The sequence below is a fragment of the Podarcis pityusensis genome, assembly GCF_964106645.2.
Source record: "Podarcis pityusensis genome assembly, chromosome: 15".
Taxonomy (NCBI): domain Eukaryota; kingdom Metazoa; phylum Chordata; class Lepidosauria; order Squamata; family Lacertidae; genus Podarcis; species Podarcis pityusensis.
Window position 1 is genome coordinate 33900197 of NC_138040.1, and position 18103 is coordinate 33918299.

Sequence of the window (18103 nt, forward strand, 5' to 3'; positions counted from 1 at the left end):
TTTCCTCCTCCTCTTGCCATCCCCACTGGCAAAAATAAATTGCAGTCTCCTTGGGGCAGGCACCTCTCTCCACCATAACCATGTGCACTGATGGAGCAGTATAAAGAATCAAGTACCTGTAGCCTTTATGCAGGACTTGGCTGCCAGGTTTCCCCCCTCTGACCTTCCTTGCTCGATGAACTTTTGAGTGGGTGGTTTGCCCCTCCTCTGCTCCATTGGCTTCCTTATGGGAAAAACGGTCTGTGATGCTCAGTTCTGTGGATCTCATAGTCACATGCACTGCAGTCTGGGCAAACAGAAACCTGATATATTTAGCGGTCGGAATAACTTAGAGAAAGATGCAGTATATTTTCCCATCCCAGCTGAGCCTGTCTGTCTGAGTGACACACACTGCAGTCAAATGAGAGGTTATTGTGTTTGATGACACAGGAACTCCTGGATATGGTGCTTCTGTTTTTGCCTGAACTTCTCAGCCCCACTCTTATGCATATTTCAAAATCGCTGATTCAGTAAGTTTCCACCCAACCAGTATTACTTTTGTGGCGGTCCTCACTGACACTTTTTTCAATATCTGAGTACTGGCACTTTATTACCATACCTTAAAAGCGCTGCACTTAAGTACCCTGGCATTTTTGAGAGATACAGTCATACCTTGGGTTACAGACCCTTCAGGTTGCGTTTTTTCGGGTTACCGACCGCCAAAACCAGGAAATACCAGAATAGGTTACTTCCGGGTTTCGGCGGTCGAGCATGTGCAGAAACACTGCAGGTTGCGGACGTGCATCCCGCATGGATCACGTTCTCAACCCAAGCGTCCACTTAACTTTGCTTTCTGTTGTTGTTGTTGTTGTTAACAACAACAACAACAGTAATAAAAATTTATACCCTGCCCATCTGCCTGAGTTTCCCCAGGCACTCTGGGCGGCTCCCAACAGAATATTAAAAAACACAATAAAACATCAGACATTAAAAACTTCCCTGTCGATGTATATTTCCCAGAGCAGTGTACTTACAATTAAAAACAACCCACATGCAATATGGGAAACACCAGTAGCACACTTGGAAATTAAAAATAAGAAAGAAACAGTCTGGGATCTGACAAACAGCTGAGCTGAAGCAGTTTGTACTGAAGGCACAACAGCAAAAAAAGAAATACCTTAACTTGCTTCAAAAAGAAAACAGGAAGAGATCCTTTAATTTTCATTGCTTCTGCTCATTGATCAGACGGTTGTTTGGAAATTATGTGGCAAACTTTCTTGTGAGAAAATACATATAGTGAATTGTCATGGGATGGCTATGCCAAAGAATGCAGATCAGGTAATAAATAATAATAATAATAATATCCTATGGGCCTCTGATGGGAGAGAATTTCAGAGCTTTGGGGTATAACAGAGCATTTTCCTTGTGGACGTCACTCCAATTGCCATGTGATATAGAATTTTAAGATCACCCATCCCTGGAATATCTTAAATGTCAGGGGACTTACATCTGAAGAGCGTGAGTGCTTTTCAACTGATTGATTGCATACCAAGCATTTTCTTTAAGTTGACCAAAGCATGATATAATATAGAATTTAATAAACGGATCCACATTGTGGTAATCATTTGTATATAAGGACCCCCAAACTGCTTCAAACAGTAGCTTCAAAAATTAAGCTTGCGACTGTCCCCTTCAGTTTTGATCTCTGTCACTAAACTTTGTCCCCACAGCTCAATTAACTAAAGCTGTTGGTTTGACTCGAGCGATTCATTGATTAATTAACTTATGGAAAAATCCAGTACAAGCATTAGTAAGCAATTTCTCGGAGTGATACCTGCGTCCTTATATAACTCCAGTGAATCATTCCATAATGAGCTCGTTTACACTGTTTCCTGGGTGTGGTCCTTTCTTTGCTGGCTATTAACATAAAAAGCACAGCTGAAACCTGATCAGGAAATCCATAGTCTATAGCCTGATGTTATTCCTTAAGCATTCCAAAGATTGTTTATGTTTTCAAGGACATCACATGTTTACCTGCTCTCAAATATTTGATTGCCACTTAAAAAAAACAACTTAATTTATACTTTAAAAGCTTGCCTTGAGCAGGCTGTGCCATTGATACCAGGGCCAACCAATCAATGCTGAGCAGCCTTGAGAAGGTTTTGCCGTGAAGACTCAGGCCAACCAATCATCTCTGAGCTTTGGTGGTTTTGTGACAGGTCACAGGGGCTGGCCAATCAACACCATGCACCTGAAAACCAGGATGGGTATCCCCTAAGCTTGAGCGAAGGGAAGAAAGAAGTTTGTTTGAGGGAAGAAAACTTCACTCCTTAGCATCTCCACATAGTGCTCGGGGGGAACTTTTCCTGAAACCCTAGAGAGCCGGTTGGGCAAGGCGTTCCATTCTTCTTCCTTCCCAATTGAAACTGGCTCTGGGACAAGTCATGTTAATCTTCTCCTCCCACTCCTTCATGGATTGAACTTCACAACTGGTTTGGGTGGTAGCCCAGCCAGGTTTTGCTCACCGGGAAGTCTAGAATGAAGAGAGGCGAGATGCATCCCGGAAACACCCCCAAATTCGAGTTGACTCAGAAAACCAGGATCCCTGGCTTGCTTTACTTGGGAATGAGCAGTGAGGAAGATTTTGTCCCTACAGCTCTTTTGGGGATGTGTACAATCAGTCGCCAGGGGACTGAGTTTAGCTGTCCTGATGGTCTTGGTGTAGGGCTAAACTAGATGAGGCACTTTAACACAATAATTGTGTGCATGGCTTTATATAATACATCACAGGTGGAAGAGGGGGGCAGGTTGGAATTGGATCATGGCTTAAGGGTACAGTGGTATCTTGGTTCTCAAACTTAATCCGTTCCAGAAGTCCAATCCAAAGCAACTCTGAGAGGGGAACAGAACTCTCCTCACATTTCCCAGAATTTTTTGGGAGGAAGCCATTACTATTTAAAGCAGTATGATACTGCTTTATATGTATAGTGCAGATGGGGCCTAGCATTAGATACAACCCATTAGTTACAACCCATTATTTTTCTTATAATAATAAGGCATTGTATATAATGCTAACTTTGGCTTAACTAGCTGTGCTTTTTTCTCTCTCTCCTGCTCCTTCCACCCACCCACTAGGTCCTCAATGGCTTGGCGCAAACAACGGGATGGCCGTCTGTGGTGACGTGTGTCGGCAACTGGTTTGGAAAGGGGAAGTGAGTCTCGTTTCCTAATACTGTATCTGTCGAACTGTGTCTTGTGGGTGGTTGTTTTGCTTTCAAGTGCCAATTGCTTAATCCTCATCCCAGGAGGAAGTACCAGATTTATTCCCTTGCCAAAATGGAAAATATCACCCTGCGCTGGAAAATGAGGCAGTGACCTGATTATGGCACCATCATGGGGCTTTAAAAAAAATCGCATATGCATGCCTGCCTTTTTGTGAACGGCATTATGTTAGATGGTGTGTGTGTGTTTTTCAAAATAGCTTTTTGATGTACAGTGGACGCTTGGGTTGCGAATGTGATCTGTGCGGGATGCACGTTCGCAACCCACATATTCCGCAACCTGCAGCGGCGCATCTGTGCACGCACGGGTTGCGATTCAGCACTTCAGCGCATGTGCAAAGCACGATTTGGCGCTTCTGTACATGCGCGACCGCCGCAACCCGGAAGTAACCCGTTCCAGTACTTCTGAGTTTCGGCGGTCTGTAACCCGAAAAAACGCAACCTGAAGCGTCTGTAACCAGAGGTATGACTGTACTCCATCCAGAGTAATGGGCCATCATGAAAGTACAGTTAATAAATCAGTAATATAAAATCAGTGGGTTGGAATATCTTCACAACAACCTTGTGAGGTAGGCTAGGCTGAGCGATAATGACTTGCATGAAACCAAACAGTGTGCTTCATGGCTGGGCAGAGATTTGACCTGGGATTGCCTGAATTCCAAGTTTGGCAACCCTCCGCTCATTAAATGATTCTGGTATCAGGCCTGAGCTGTGGACTGCAAACAGGGGTGAGCCCAGGACCTGAGAAGTGGGAGCCATGGGTCATCCCAGTAGTCAGGACGAAAGGGCAAATGAGCAGTAGGCAGGGTTGAGGGAAGAGCAACCATGAATCATGGTTTGCAATCAGTGGTCAAACCAGAATGAGAAACCATGGTTGAAAGTGGGTTTGCAGACCATGATTTGTGAATTCAGACATCATGCCAAGCCATAGTTTACATTATGGTAAACATGGTTTGGACACCATTTCTGAATTGAGCCTGAGGGTTAACAATTGGCAATAACAGTCTGAATGAGAAAGCATGGTTTAATAGGGGTTTGCAAGCCATGCTTTGTGCTAGCTACGGTTGGGAATGGTGTCTTAATGGACAAACCATAGCTAAAGGCACTGTTTCTCCAAACATTGCTGTGCCATGGAAGTAGGAGTGAACTTCTGAAGCTAAAAGCTGATAGGAGGGAAACTGTGGTTTGCCAGCTTCATGCTCAGAAACTCAAGCTGTGGTTTTGGTTCTAAACTATGATCGGTGTAGACTTTGGACTTGCTGTCTGAACTGAACCGTGTCTTTTCTATCTTACCAGACGAGGCTTCATCATGGGCATCTGGAATTCGCACACATCTGTAGGAAACATTTTAGGATCCCTGATTGCTGGTGCCTGGGTTTCAAATGCCTGGGGCCTGTCGTTCATCGTGCCTGGAATCATCATAGCCAGCATGGGCGTCATCTGCTTCTTGTTCCTCATTGAATGTGAGTGTACGCTAAGCCAAAATGTCTCCCTACACACAAACACACCTGGCAAAGTTGGAGGCATGTGGGTACAGGGACACAAACAGGAATGAAGTCTGATGCAGAACTGGCAGCAGTAGAAAAAAACACTCCCTTAAATCCAAGAGAGTTCAGGAAGTGTTGCCCTCTCTCTGATTTGACTTCATGACGACGACATTATGTGATTATATGTTGTTGTTAAGCCAACTCAGAGTGAGGGCAAATGCTTTCTGCCCTCGCTCTGGAGCCTGGTAGGTGAAACAACTGGTGCCTAGCAAGAGCCAGGACCTCCTGTCACCAGACTCATAGAAGAGGAAGTGGAAACAGTAGCAGAAAAACATAAGGAGGGGCCAGCTTTGTGAAATCTTTTTGTCTCCTCAGCCCCCGTCCCGAGCACTGCATTTTGATGCAAAAAAAGTTCTGAAAATAATTTTTGGCTCGGCCCTATATGCACACCTACCTACTCTTGCTTTGAGACTGTTTGGGTGCAAACCCAAGGAAGTAATTTCTGCTTTTATAAAATCCATGATATTTACTTTTGACTAAAGTGGTGGCGCTGTGGTTTAACCACAGAGCCTAGGACTTACAGATCAGAAGGTCGGTGATTGGAATCCCCGCGAGGGGGTGAGCTCCCGTTGCTCGGTCCCTGCTCCTGCCAACCTAGCAGTTCGAAAGCATGTCAAAGTGCAAGTAGATAAATAGGTACCGCTCTGGCGGGAAGGTAAACAGCATTTCCATGTGTTGCTCTGGTTCGCCAGAAGCGGCTTAGTCATGCTGGCCACATGACCTGGAAGCTGTACACTGGCTCCCTCGGCCAATAAAGCGAGATGAGCGCCACAACCCCAGACTCAGTCACAACTGGACCTAATGGTCAGGGGTCCCTTTACCTTTTAAACTCCTTTAGGACCATGGTGTTAGCCAGAGAGGGGATGTAGTTTATAAGCAATGCATGCTTAATATGAGCATATCTGGATAACATAGTTGTGGTAGGAAATAGCGATTCACCAAAGTGAGGGGGGGTGAGAAGCAAAGAGAGGACCTGAATGCAAATGTCAGAATTGTCTCAAATAGCCTCATAAAAGCCAAAACAATCGGAATATGCATGTGGCTTATTGGACCATGTAGTGTTTAAAAGGTGCAATAGAAACCCAGAGCAGAATTACTGAGGCGGCAATGAACTAGTCTGTGTCAAATTGGGGAGCATTGCTTTTGACCCACATAGGACTTGAGAAGGGACATCTCTGAGCATCCCTGAATTTCATTTCATCAGCAGTAGACAAGCAGATGTTGCCACCTAGTGTTAGAAAGCACTTATAACTGCTTTCTTCTCTGCCCTGGCACAGATGTTATTTCTTAGGGTGACCTCCTGCAAGAGAGGCTTTCTGTGCCTTCACAGAATAGGATGCTAGATTAGATGGACCACAGGTCTCATCCAGCCAGGCACTAATTACCTGATTTACAAACTGGAATATATTTGATAAAACACGCACCCCGGTTGCTGCTGTCATCGTGCTCCGAATGAAAGGTGTTTTGTAATATAGTCTCCTCTCCACTTCAGATCCCGAAGATGTCGACTGCAGCCCTCCTCTCCATCACGTAAGTTTTGCACATTCCCCCCACCCACTCTAGTTTCAATCCTATGCACATTTTCCAGGGAGCAAGCACCATTCAATTTAATGAGACTTAGACTTTCCTCCACTAACAGCAAACAGCTGTTTCTTCTTCCTTTCAGTATGGAGCATGATGCACTACTGGAGAAGGGAGGGAGAAGGAGGGCGAGAGAGTCGATATCCTTTCTTCACGGCTTACTCACAGTGGACTAGCATCACTTTTATAATTTCAGATTTCAGCTTCTCATGCATTGCTTCAGGAGCCCTTTGCTGAAAACTGTAGTAATCTGTGTAATGTTACGGTCCCCTTCTCTGCTTTTGGGTCAAACTCTGTGTTCTTTTTTGGCAAGAATTTTTTTTTCCTCCCGTCTCTCCCTTTCGCTTATGGGGGTTGTCAATTACATTGATTTTTTCCAGTTTTTGATTTTTTAAGGTGCAGACGTCTTGCTTTTAACAGTCTCCTTTTATAGGAGAGTTCAGCGCTGCCTCGTCGGGGTTTGGGGGCATTTGCACCGGAGAGTGGATTAGCCCTTTTGCGCAGAGGTCCTCCCTGCGTCTTTTTTTTTAAAAAAAACGCTTTATCTTTGGTTTTTAGTTTTTGGGAGGCCTCTTTTTTGCTCTGCCTTAGGCTCAGCCCTCAGGATCCCCCCCCCCCGAGGTCGGGGTGACTTAAGCCTCGGCCCCCATTTCTCTCTCCATCATCGGGTCTGTCTTGGGTCTGTCTAGCAGGAGCGCAGATTCCCACCCAATCCTTTGGCTCGCTGCTCCAGAAGCCCCTCACTTGGTTTCCAACCCTCAGTATCTTGCACAGCCCTGCAGTCTCCCCTCTTTACCTCTCTGATAGTTGCTGACGGAGTCTGATGGAGCTGAGGCTCTCCCATCTTCCTTAATGAGCAACCAAAGTAAGCCAAGTCATTGGGCAAAAAGCATTGCAAGGGGATTGGATTAGAATGACCCTCACGGTCCCTTCCAACTCTACAATGATTCTGTTCATTCATTCATTCCTTTATACCCCTCCCTTCCTCCCAAAGGGCTCAACTGGACATACCTTCCTCACATAGTTGGCAACTCTCTCCATGTTATAGTTGGGTCATTGACACGTTCTCCCATCCACATGGGAGCTGCTCCTGCGCATCTGAGACGAGACCTAACCGGCTCTCTTCTCCCCAGCTAACGGCTGCACATCGAGCTGCTGTTAAAGGGCTGGGGACTGAGCATGCTCAGTAGCCACTGAATGCTGACTGAGAAGGAATGGCACACCCTGCAAAAGGGCATGGTTGGCTAGAATGCTGGACAGGAGCACCCAACATTGCAACACTTCCCCCTACCCCATAAATTTATTTATTTGGTTTTTCAGATTAAAGTTTTACAATCACATATCCAACATACAACATAAAAACAAGATTCCAAAGAATCTCCTGGACTTCCCTCCTCCCCTTTGTGGGTCCTATTGTTAATCATTTCCTCCCGCATCTTTTATGATGATCCAAATATTTTACATCTCCATTGTGTCCAAAATTCACCTGTAGACTACAAGTGATATTCCAATCCTACTAACGGTTTCAACTGCTTACAATGGTCTTTAAGATAAGTTATAAATTCCCCCCATTCCTTGTTAAATTTCTGGTCTTCCTGATTTCTGATACTTCCGGTCAATTTAGCTATTTCAGCATAGTCCATTAACTTCACCTGCCATTCTTCTCTGGCAGGGACTTCATCTTCTTCCCATCTCTGGGCCAATAACACCCATGCAGCCGTGGTTGCATACATAAATAGGATTTTCTGCTCCCTCGGGATTTCGGCACCTAGAATTTCTAAAAGGAAGGCTTCGGAGTGTTTTTTAAAGAAAAAGTTATTTTAAACATTTTGACACAGCTCCCACTTGTGTCAGCCCAATCCCTGGTCATAACTGGAAAAGGAGAGGCCTGGTGTGGAAGGAAGTACCGTATCTCAGGGGCAGAACATCTGCTATGTACACAGAAGACCCGAGGTTCAATCATTGGCATCTCTGGGGCAGTAGGGGCTAAGAGAGACCCCCATCTGAAGCCCTGGGGGCCAGCCACTCTAGAGGAAACAGAGCTGGATAGACCAGTGGTCCGACTCAATAAAGAGCAGCTGCTTCTGAGGGAAAGTTCGACAAATAGAAGGGTCATATCTCGATCCAAACTCCTGAGGTGTTTTTATTTGTTTGTGTCTCTCTCAGACCGCCGGTTTGGAAGAGAAAGGTCTTGAGGCGGGCCACTCCATCAGCGACGGGAGCCTAAATATCTCCAGCAACAGCCGAGAAAACATTGTGGACATGTCGGAAGGTAGCAAAGAATCGACGGAAAACCGGGAAGCCATTAGTTTCATTGATGCCCTCCGGATACCTGTGAGTACGACCCCACAGGGGAGGGAGGGTGGGGTGAGTTGTAAGAGGCTAGTTGCCGTGGTAGAACTCCCTTTGTTCAGTTTACAGTGGTACCTCGGGTTAAGAACTTAAGTTAAGTCCGTTCTTAACCTGAAACTGTTCTTAACCTGAGATACCACTTTAGCTAATGGGGCCTCACGCTGCCGCTGCGCCCCACCGCATGATTTCTGTTCTCATCCTGAAGCAAAGTTCTTAACCTGAGGTGCTATTTATGGGTTAGCGGAGTCTGTAACCTGAAGCGTATGTAACCTGAAGTGTATGTAACCTGAGGTACCACTGTACTATATTTATAACCCAGGGTGGGGATAGAAGACTGGAAATTGAAATTGACAGGTGTGCTGCTGTGTGGATCAGATTGGCAACTACACACCTGTCAGCTACTGTTTAGTAAGAAGATATTTATTTATTGATTCATTCATTCATTCATACCCCACCCATCTGGCTGGGTTTCCCCAGCCACTCTGGGCAGCTCCCAACAGAATATTGAAAACACAATAGAACACCAAATATTAAAAACTTCCCTAAACATCATTCAGATGTCTTTTAAAAGTCAGATAGTTGTTTATTTCCTGGACATCTGATAGGAGGGCGTTCCACAGGGCGGGTGCCACCACTGAGAAGGCCCTCTCCCTGGTTCCCTGTAGCTTCACTTCTCGCAGTGAGGGAACCACCACAAGGCCCTCGGCGCTGGACCTCAGTGTCTGGGCTGGACGATGGGGGTGGAGACACTCCTTCAAGTATACTGGACTGGGGCAGACAAAAGGAGAAAAGGAGATCATGAATTGGCCATGTTCATGGGAGACCATAGGCATTTATCTAGGGGAGGGTAAAGGCAAGCCCTGAATGGAGCCCGGTTTCTCACAAATATATATTTAAAACAAAACAGGAAGATGAATGCCTGCACATTCCCCCTTGTATCTCAAGCTCTGTGGGAATCGGTGGCTTGTGATTCAGGGGGCAACATCCCCCTTCCCACCCCCACGGACACCCATACCCCTGTGTCCTGTCTGTTTGGGGCCTTTGTCTTTGCAAAAACTGCCTTTCGTTAGCTGCTAATGGGTTGTTTTGTTCCTTTCTCTCCTCTGCAGGGAGTTGTGGAGTTCTCCTTTTGCCTGCTGTTTGCAAAACTAGTCAGTTACACGTTCCTTTACTGGCTTCCCCTCTACATTGTGAATGTGGGTGAGTTGCAAGGAGCTTGTTATGGAGATTCCCAATTTGTGATCTGAGAACCTGCTTCAGGAAGTTTTGCTGGTGGGATTTTCCAATGACTCCGAGCCTCCCGAAGGCTGGCTTAGGTCCATGTCCTTCATCACACGTAAAGATGGACCCGTTTTTAAGAAGAAAAACCTTTTTTTATTTATAAAGATTTTAGTGGGACCTCATTTTATTTTATTCTACTTTATTGATTGAGTGAGGGGAAAAAATCATTTTATGCTCCTGTTTCAGCCCCAACAAGCGCTTCTAAGAAAAGAAAACAGGACAGAATTAAAACAAAAGAATTAAATAGCAGAGTTAAAACAAAAGCCTAGAAGTGCAGAGCTAAAGGCTTCATTCTCAAAGTACTGGCCCTATTTGGCACAATAATGGCTACACTGACTGGAAGTGTCTTTCTAGGGTTTCAGATGTAGGAGATGCCAGGGACTTTTTGCATGCAAAACTTATCCTCTTCCATTGAGCTACATCTCCTGCCAACAAGCAGAGAACTGCTTCCAGCCAAGTACAGACCATTGATCTTATCTAACCCAGTTCTGTCGACTCTGACTGGCAGAAGCTGTGCAGGGCCAATTACAGGGGGTCTTCCGCAACTGAGATCTCTTCAACTGGAGGTGTTGGTGATGGTGGAATGGAATGTGGATCCCTTTGCATGCAAACCCTGCAGCCCCCATTTAATTCCATCACATTTTGATCCTCTTCTCACCCAGCCATTTCTCCTGCTCTTCTTTTGCAGCTCATTTCACCGCGAAAAAGGCAGGGGATATGTCCACCCTCTTTGACGTCGGCGGCATAGTTGGTTTGTTGCATCGATTTTCTTTTAAAAAAATTAATTTTAGTAGTGTAATTATATTTGTGTACCTAGATACCAAAACAAAACAAAACAAGATGAAGTCCGATTATCCAAAGCCAAAGGAAAATGAATATCCAGAACTAATAACAGACAAAGCAAATTTAACAAACTTTGCCAAAGTCAGATACGGCAAAGCGTGTTCTCCTTCACGGAGAGCACGTGTTGCGGTGGGGGCCGCCAGGACACTCCAAAGTTGGGGGCGGGCTAATTGATCATTGGCCACTGATGCGACTGGGGCGTCCCTTGTAGTTGGGAAGAAGTTAATGTTGCCATTTGTTGATTGACAGCCAGAAATGCTAAAACTCCTTGCACGAGGCTAGGGCTTCCTCTTTTCGACCGTGCATCGGATTGCCCGTCCCCCCCTCCCTAGAATTAGGGTTGTTCGCTTTGACCTTGCTATGCCTGTCATGGGGTCGTCTGCTTTGGGGCAGGGTCCCGGTAGGAATTTTGTCCATCTGGCTGATTGGCTGGGGCCATTTGGTTTTTGCCTACTGTGTAGCAAATCGTCACAACTTATAAGGTTGCAGTTAGGTTTATGGTTTGGTTGGTTGAGGGGCATGGATTGGCTGTGCCTGCCCCTCTAATGCTGCTGCTGCGAGGGATTCTGTTAAAGGAATCGGAGGCTAACTATTGCTTGTCCACTCTGTCAAGGGGGCTCGGGCCATAGCAATGAGCTCCTGGTTGCATTTGGGGAGGGCTGAGGGCAGGCTCCCTGCTCTGTTGCTACCCCCAAATGTATTCCCCTTTTCTGACTTTCGCATCGTGCGGAATGTCTGTCCCCCATGGTGGGGGCAGCTAGTCGCAACCAATGCCTAAGCAACCACTCACATGTTTGTATTTTAATAAAGTTGTGGCCAAAATTATGCCAAAAACCTTAAACAAAAAATTTGGTGTGATGTGTGAGTTATTGGGGTGGCCCTGGGGACCTCGACACGCAACTGAAAATCATTGGGTTTCAAGGCATGGCAAATGGGTTTACATTATGCTGGAGCCCATTACTGCAGTAAATTATAAAAAGACTCATTTTTGTCTGCAAATTTATTTGGCTCAACTCTGGAAAAGTGCTTTGACGCTCACAGCGTGTTATTCTTTGAAGGCGAACTACTTGAAAATGATTGACAGGTGGTATTTAACTCCGAGTAGGCTCGCTAAGATGTATAAGACTGAATCAGATAAGTGCTGGAGATGCAAAGAGGTTGAGGGAACGTTCTTTCATATGCGGTGGACTTCTAAAAGGGTAAAAAAGTATTGGGAAATGATACCTAATTAATTGGGAAAAATGTTCAAAAGTACTCCCCCCCCCCCCCCAAAAAAAAAACCCCAGAGTCCTTTCTGTTGGGGATAATTCAGAAGGAAATTCCCAGGTGTCAAAAAAGGTTATTTATGTATGCCACTACTGCGGCACGTGTTGTTAGTTGAAAAATGGAAAACGAGTGAAGTCCCGACCAAAGAAGAGTAGCAACTTAAGCTGATGGAATATGCGCAGCTTGCAGACTTAACATATAGAATAAGAAGAACAAGAAGAACATACATTTAGAGAAGATTGGAAAACGTTTATTGAATATATGGGAAATAACTCTGTACAGCTGAAAACGCTGGCAGCATTAAGAAAAATTCATCAGTGTAAATAAATTTTGATGGATTTAATAATGGAATACTGAATGGTATAGTTTTTGTAAAATATGCAGGGATTTATGATATGCAAAATGAATCATGGAAGGAGAAGAAGGGAAGTCATTGATATTTTAAGGATGTAAAAATGAGTACTTTAAATTCTAAAACAGAAAATCTGATATTTATTTGCCTTGCTGAAGGCCTCTGAGTGAGTTCATGGCTCTCAGACCTGACATTCTCCATCCTTTGCCAACTTCTGAAAGTGATCTGTGACTTTTTTCCCCTGCAGGAGGCATCCTGGCAGGTCTCATCTCTGACTACACAGGTGGCAGGGGCACGACATGCTGTACGATGCTCATTTTGGCTGTTCCCATGGTGAGTTTCCCTATTGCGCACTTCCAGCTTCAGAGGCAGCAAGGTGATAAACACCAGTTGTGTGTCCAGGCGCTTTTAGGCAGTCACTATTTTTGGGTCACATAGCCGCAGCTTCAGGTTGTGCAATCATAGGTGGCTGGGAGGTGTTGCGCAACAAACACATGTCCCCAAATGATTGGACCTTTTTTCAAGAGGTGACAGAGAAATGCACTGAAAAGGATGGGATAACACTTGCTTTGACACGACATCCTCTAACATCCCCGCAAACGAATGCTCATGAAAGAGCCAACGTCATCTAAGTTCCCTGCGAGCAAATGGAGATGAATGTTCAATAAACAAGTCATCTGGGCGTGCCCTTTGCTTACTTTAGTCGCTATTTTTCTACACCACCTTGTGCTGGCTAGGGCTTATGGGAGTTGTAGTCCAAAACATCTGAAGGGCACCAGGTTGGCAAAGGCTGGAACTGGAAATTAGAGAGGGCAAGGCTAAATCCCAATGGGCCGTAGTTTGATAGCCTCTCACCCTTCCTATGCATGACTTGACCATGCCCACATGTAATAATGATAATTTATTATTATTTCTACTTTGCCCATTTGGCAAAAGTAAAATAGTTGCTTATTGCCTTGACATCTGATGGGAGGGCGTTCCACAGGGCAGGCACCACTACCAAGAAGGCCTTCTGCCTGGTTCCCTGTAACTTGGCTTCTCGAATGAGGGAACCACCAGAAGGCCCTTGGCGCTGGACTTCAGTGTCCTGGCTGAACGATGGGGGTGGAGACGCTCTTTCAGGGATACAGAGCTGAGGCTGTTTAGGGCTTTAAAGGTCATCACCAACCCTTTGAATTGTGCTCAGAAACGTAGGACCGGTGTTATACGGTCTTGGCAGCCACTCCCAGTCACCAGTCTAGCTGCTGCATTCTGGATTGGTTGTAGTTTCCGGGTCACCTTCAAAGGTAGCCCCACATAGAGTGCATTGCAGTCCACCATGCATTTAAAGCACCCCTTAAACACTCATGGCTTCCCCGAAAGATTCTGGAAGCTTTTGTTGAGTTCGCTCAGAGCTGTTAGAAGACCCCTATTCCCCTCACAGAGCTGCGATTCCTAGAGTTCCCTGGGAGGGCTTGTTGAACCGCTCTGGAAATGCTCATTCACTGCCTTGCTTTCTCTTCTAGCTCTTTGCCTACAACCATGTTGGCCAGAATGGACTAGCAACGTCAATAGGTAAAGTTGCACTAATTCCTGGAGATTTTCACCACTGGCATACACTGGCTTCCACCAAGAAACCGCTGAGCTAGTTCTCACATTACCACTGGACCCTGATGGTCCCTTTGTTGCTGTTCTTGATTCAGTTTTGTGCAGGGAAATAAATGTTCTCTGAATATATTGCCAGGCTATCTGGAGCTGGCAGTACGATAGTGATTTGAGTGTCACTTTCCACTCTGCAGAGCAGGTGCTCCCCCAGGGAGCTACAGCCATTGTTTCCAATGCGCTTTTTTCATTGACTTAAAATTGCTTTGGGATAGTTCGTAGCAAAGTGATTCGTAAATGGAAGCAAATAAATCTAGACGGCAAGGTGACGTGGCTGATGTTTGTTCTTTCTTTCTCTCTGTAGTGATGTTAATTATCTGCGGCGCCCTTGTCAACGGGCCATACGCTCTCATCACAACTGCTGTGTCGGCGGACTTGGTAAGAATCGCCCCCAGAAGTTCTTGTTATTCACTGGGAAACAAAAATGTTCACTCCAGAGCATAGCTGTCAACTTACAGATTTGAAAATAAGGGACCAGCAGCCTTGAAAATAGGGGACCAGCAGCCAAAATAATGGATTTTAGTCAACCAGCTGAAATACGAAGTTAAAAGGGACCAGATAATTTTGGAGAGCAGCTCCAGTTTTTAGCCCTTTGTTTCCAGAGGTTGCTGCACAAGACACCAACCGATGAAACACTGCAATTAAATAACTACAAGCAGCAACCACTTTTCGCACAAAACGAAGTCCAAGCTACAAAGATGCTGCTGCAGTTCTGTATCTTTTCTCTCGTGCTCCATCTGCAGCTCTCAATTCCATCAGGTGGGGTGGGAGGAAGGGGGGGGGGAATAGCGCCCAAAGTAAACTCGCAGATCAGACCATCTATGCTAGTCTACCACTACAAATCTATGGGAGAAGCGCTTGCGGTCCTTCCCTTGTAGCCCTTGGAACACCTGCCCGCGCCTCCGCCTCCTCCTCTTCCTCCTCTCTCTGAACTCTCTGAACTGCTTTCTCTATGGCTGCCCTCGCTCTCCTCTCAAGGCTCCTCATCAATTCATAGGCCATGCCAGGCTGCCCATCTCTTCCGGGTCCTTCGGCGGCACAGCCGCAGTACAGCCTAGTGGGAGTGGGTGCTCCCTGGCCGCCAGGGAGGGAGGGAGAGGAGCTGCTTCCTTTAAAACCTGGGAAATTTAAGGGACATCCATCAATAAGGGACAGCAGCGGGACATGGCGCTGGGATAAGGGACTGTCCCTCCAATTAAGGGACGCTTGACAGCTATGCTCCAGAGGCCTTTTGAGCTAACAACCCGGCTTGGCTCCCAGACAATTCAGCGGCCCCACATTTGGACATTAGTCAGGATCCGTGCTTAAACCGAGAAGCCTCCAATTTCCTGTTTCATCCAAACTGGGAAACTATGGTTACCAGCTTCTGAATCAGCCAGGATATTAAATTATAGCTAACGAATACCTTGCTGAGCTATAACCCAGATCCGATTGTCTGAAGCAGTTGGATTTTCTTCTCTGAGGCTCGTCCCTTGCAAACATTTCTTATTCATCAATTAAGGGCATTCATGTGACTTGAGCCTTTCTGGCCTTGAACTCACTCCTAGAACAGGATTCAACACGCAGACGCACAGCACAGCAGTTTTCTTCTTTGGGCAATAGAATAGGAAATTCTTTCCACGGAGTGTAAACATGACACCTTGGCTGAGAGAGCCTCCGTAGGAGGAGGAGAGCTCTTGCCTTCCAGCACACAGCCTTCAAAACTTGGAAGAGATCTGAATTAATCTGGCACAGATCAGTTACACATTCTCCAGGTACTCTGGAAAAAAAATATATTTTTTTTTATTGGCTGTAAAATTGTGCCTTTGGCAAACCCCTCCTCTCATGGCAGCTGTTAGTGTACAAGAAAGAAAAAAAAGATTTAGTCAGGATGGTTTTAGAACAAAGTGGAAAATAACACAGGGTCAGAGCACTGAGTGTTGGTTTGTCTAGGGGAAGCGTTTTCAATGCAATCCCTCCCCCCCCAAAAAAAGTTCATTGCAATTATATTTATACAACATGTTTCCTTCAATGCATACAATCTTAAAATGATTTGAATTGGTTTTGAAAATACTTTTAAAAGCTTTACAATTTAACAAAACTAACTCATTTTGGAATAATCAATTAAAACCTAGATCTCTGGCCTGGCTCACACATATCTTGCTAAAGCAAACCATGACGTAGCACAAGTTTGCACTAAGTTTAGGGAGGTTTTTAATGTTTGATTGCTTTATTATTATTATTATTATTATTATTATTATTATTCTCCAGTCATTTTGCTGCTCTGCTGAACTGAGCTATGGTTTGGCTTACCACATCATCTAAACCTCCTAATAGCCAACTAAAATCCACTTTCCTGAATTTTCCGCCCACTAACTGGTTCCAGTCCTGCCCTCCAGAGCAACAGGAACCTTGCAATGTTCATTTGCGACATTTTCCTTTAACCTTGTAATCTTTCTTTGTTTTTTCTCCTTTTCTTCTCCACCCCAGGGCACTCACGAATGTCTCCAAGGAAACGCAAAGGCCCTTGCCACCGTTACAGCCATCATTGATGGAACGGGATCTGTCGGTCAGTAGCTGAGAAGCTTAGGCCAAGTGTGTAAGCTTTGGCCCTCCAGGTGTTGTTGAACTACAACTCCCATCAGCCCCAGCCAGCACGGCCAATGGCCAGGGATGATGGGAGTTGCAGTCCAGCAACACCTGGAGGGCCATAGTTTCTCAACAATTGGCCTAGGAGTTAATTTGAGCCTCATCCAGTGTTTTGTAGTACGAAGCCTCAGAGGGGCAGAGGTTTTTCCTCTTCCCCAAAGGTTACCATTATCCAGGGAGACGTGGTGATAACTGACTACTAGTCTCACACCTGGGGCCCACTTCTGTCTCAAACCCTGTCAATATCAGCTCTGAATCTGCCCTGAGAAGGGATGGGGCTAATTGCCGCATTGCTCACCCATATGATGCAAATCTGCATGCAAGTGTGTCTGCCCTAAAGAGGTTTTTGTGGTTCCTCAAGGCTTCCCAAAATACATATATTTAAATTATCATTTATTATTATTATTATTATTATTATTATTATTATTATTATTATTTCATTGCTCCTCTGATGGCAAAATACTTTATTTTCACTTCATTAAAAAAGTAAATACTGATTGCTTCCTTTTCTTTTCTATTTGATAATATTTTTTATTAGTTTTCAATTACAATCCAATAATAGCCTCATTATAACAATGCCAAATAATAACACAATTACTAATACCAACCATTCAGATACCAAATGACATAATTTAGGTGGCCCCCTACATGCTAGAGTTGTTGGTTTGAAGTTTTACTTTATTTATGCGTTCCAAAATCTTAATAACTTCAATTACACTCTGGTCAAAATAACAATCCCTTCTACAACAACTGCAGTATTAACAACTTCCATTTGTATTGACACATGAAATGATTTATAAAATTGCAAGTGAGGCAATCAAACTATATCCTTGTTCTTCCTGTGTGTGACAATAATTCTGTCCATGATGTTTCTTCCTGTCCTTGTAAAATGTTATGTCTATCATAGAATCATAGAATCATAGAATCACAGAGTTGGAAGAGACCACAAGGACCATCGAGTCCAACCCCCTGCCAAGCAGGAAACACCATCAGAGCACTCCTGACATATGGTTGTCAAGCCTCTGCTTAAAGACCTCCAAAGAAGGAGACTCCACCACACTCCTTGGCAGCAAATTCCACTGTCGAACAGCTCTTACTGTCAGGAAGTTCTTCCTAATGTTTAGGTGGAATCTTCTTTCTTGTAGTTTGGATCCATTGCTCCGTGTCCGCTTCTCTGGAGCAGCAGAAAACAACCTTTCTCCCTCCTCTATGTGACATCCTTTTATATATTTGAACATGGCTATCATATCACCCCTTAACCTCCTCTTCTCCAGGCTAAACATGCCCAGCTCTCTTAGCCGTTCCTCATAAGGCATCGTTTCCAGGCCTTTGACCATTTTGGTTGCCCTCCT

General features: G+C 45.0%; 1 protein-coding gene and 1 long non-coding RNA gene across 3 annotated transcripts in view; one reads left to right on the forward strand and one right to left on the reverse strand.

The window, feature by feature from the left end:
* The window catches only part of LOC308463895, a 288783-nt gene that overhangs the window by 125595 nt on the left and 145085 nt on the right, over positions 1-18103 (reverse strand). The gene's annotated exons all lie outside the window — the stretch shown is intronic.
* Positions 1-18103, forward strand: part of SLC37A2 (solute carrier family 37 member 2) — a 57370-nt gene that overhangs the window by 28408 nt on the left and 10859 nt on the right. The window contains 10 exon segments of the mRNA XM_080982683.1: positions 3115-3191; positions 4557-4723; positions 6300-6337; positions 8555-8722; positions 9850-9940; positions 10710-10772; positions 12730-12815; positions 13988-14036; positions 14428-14501; positions 16593-16671. Coding sequence (XP_080838809.1) covers positions 3115-3191; positions 4557-4723; positions 6300-6337; positions 8555-8722; positions 9850-9940; positions 10710-10772; positions 12730-12815; positions 13988-14036; positions 14428-14501; positions 16593-16671 — 892 coding nt within the window.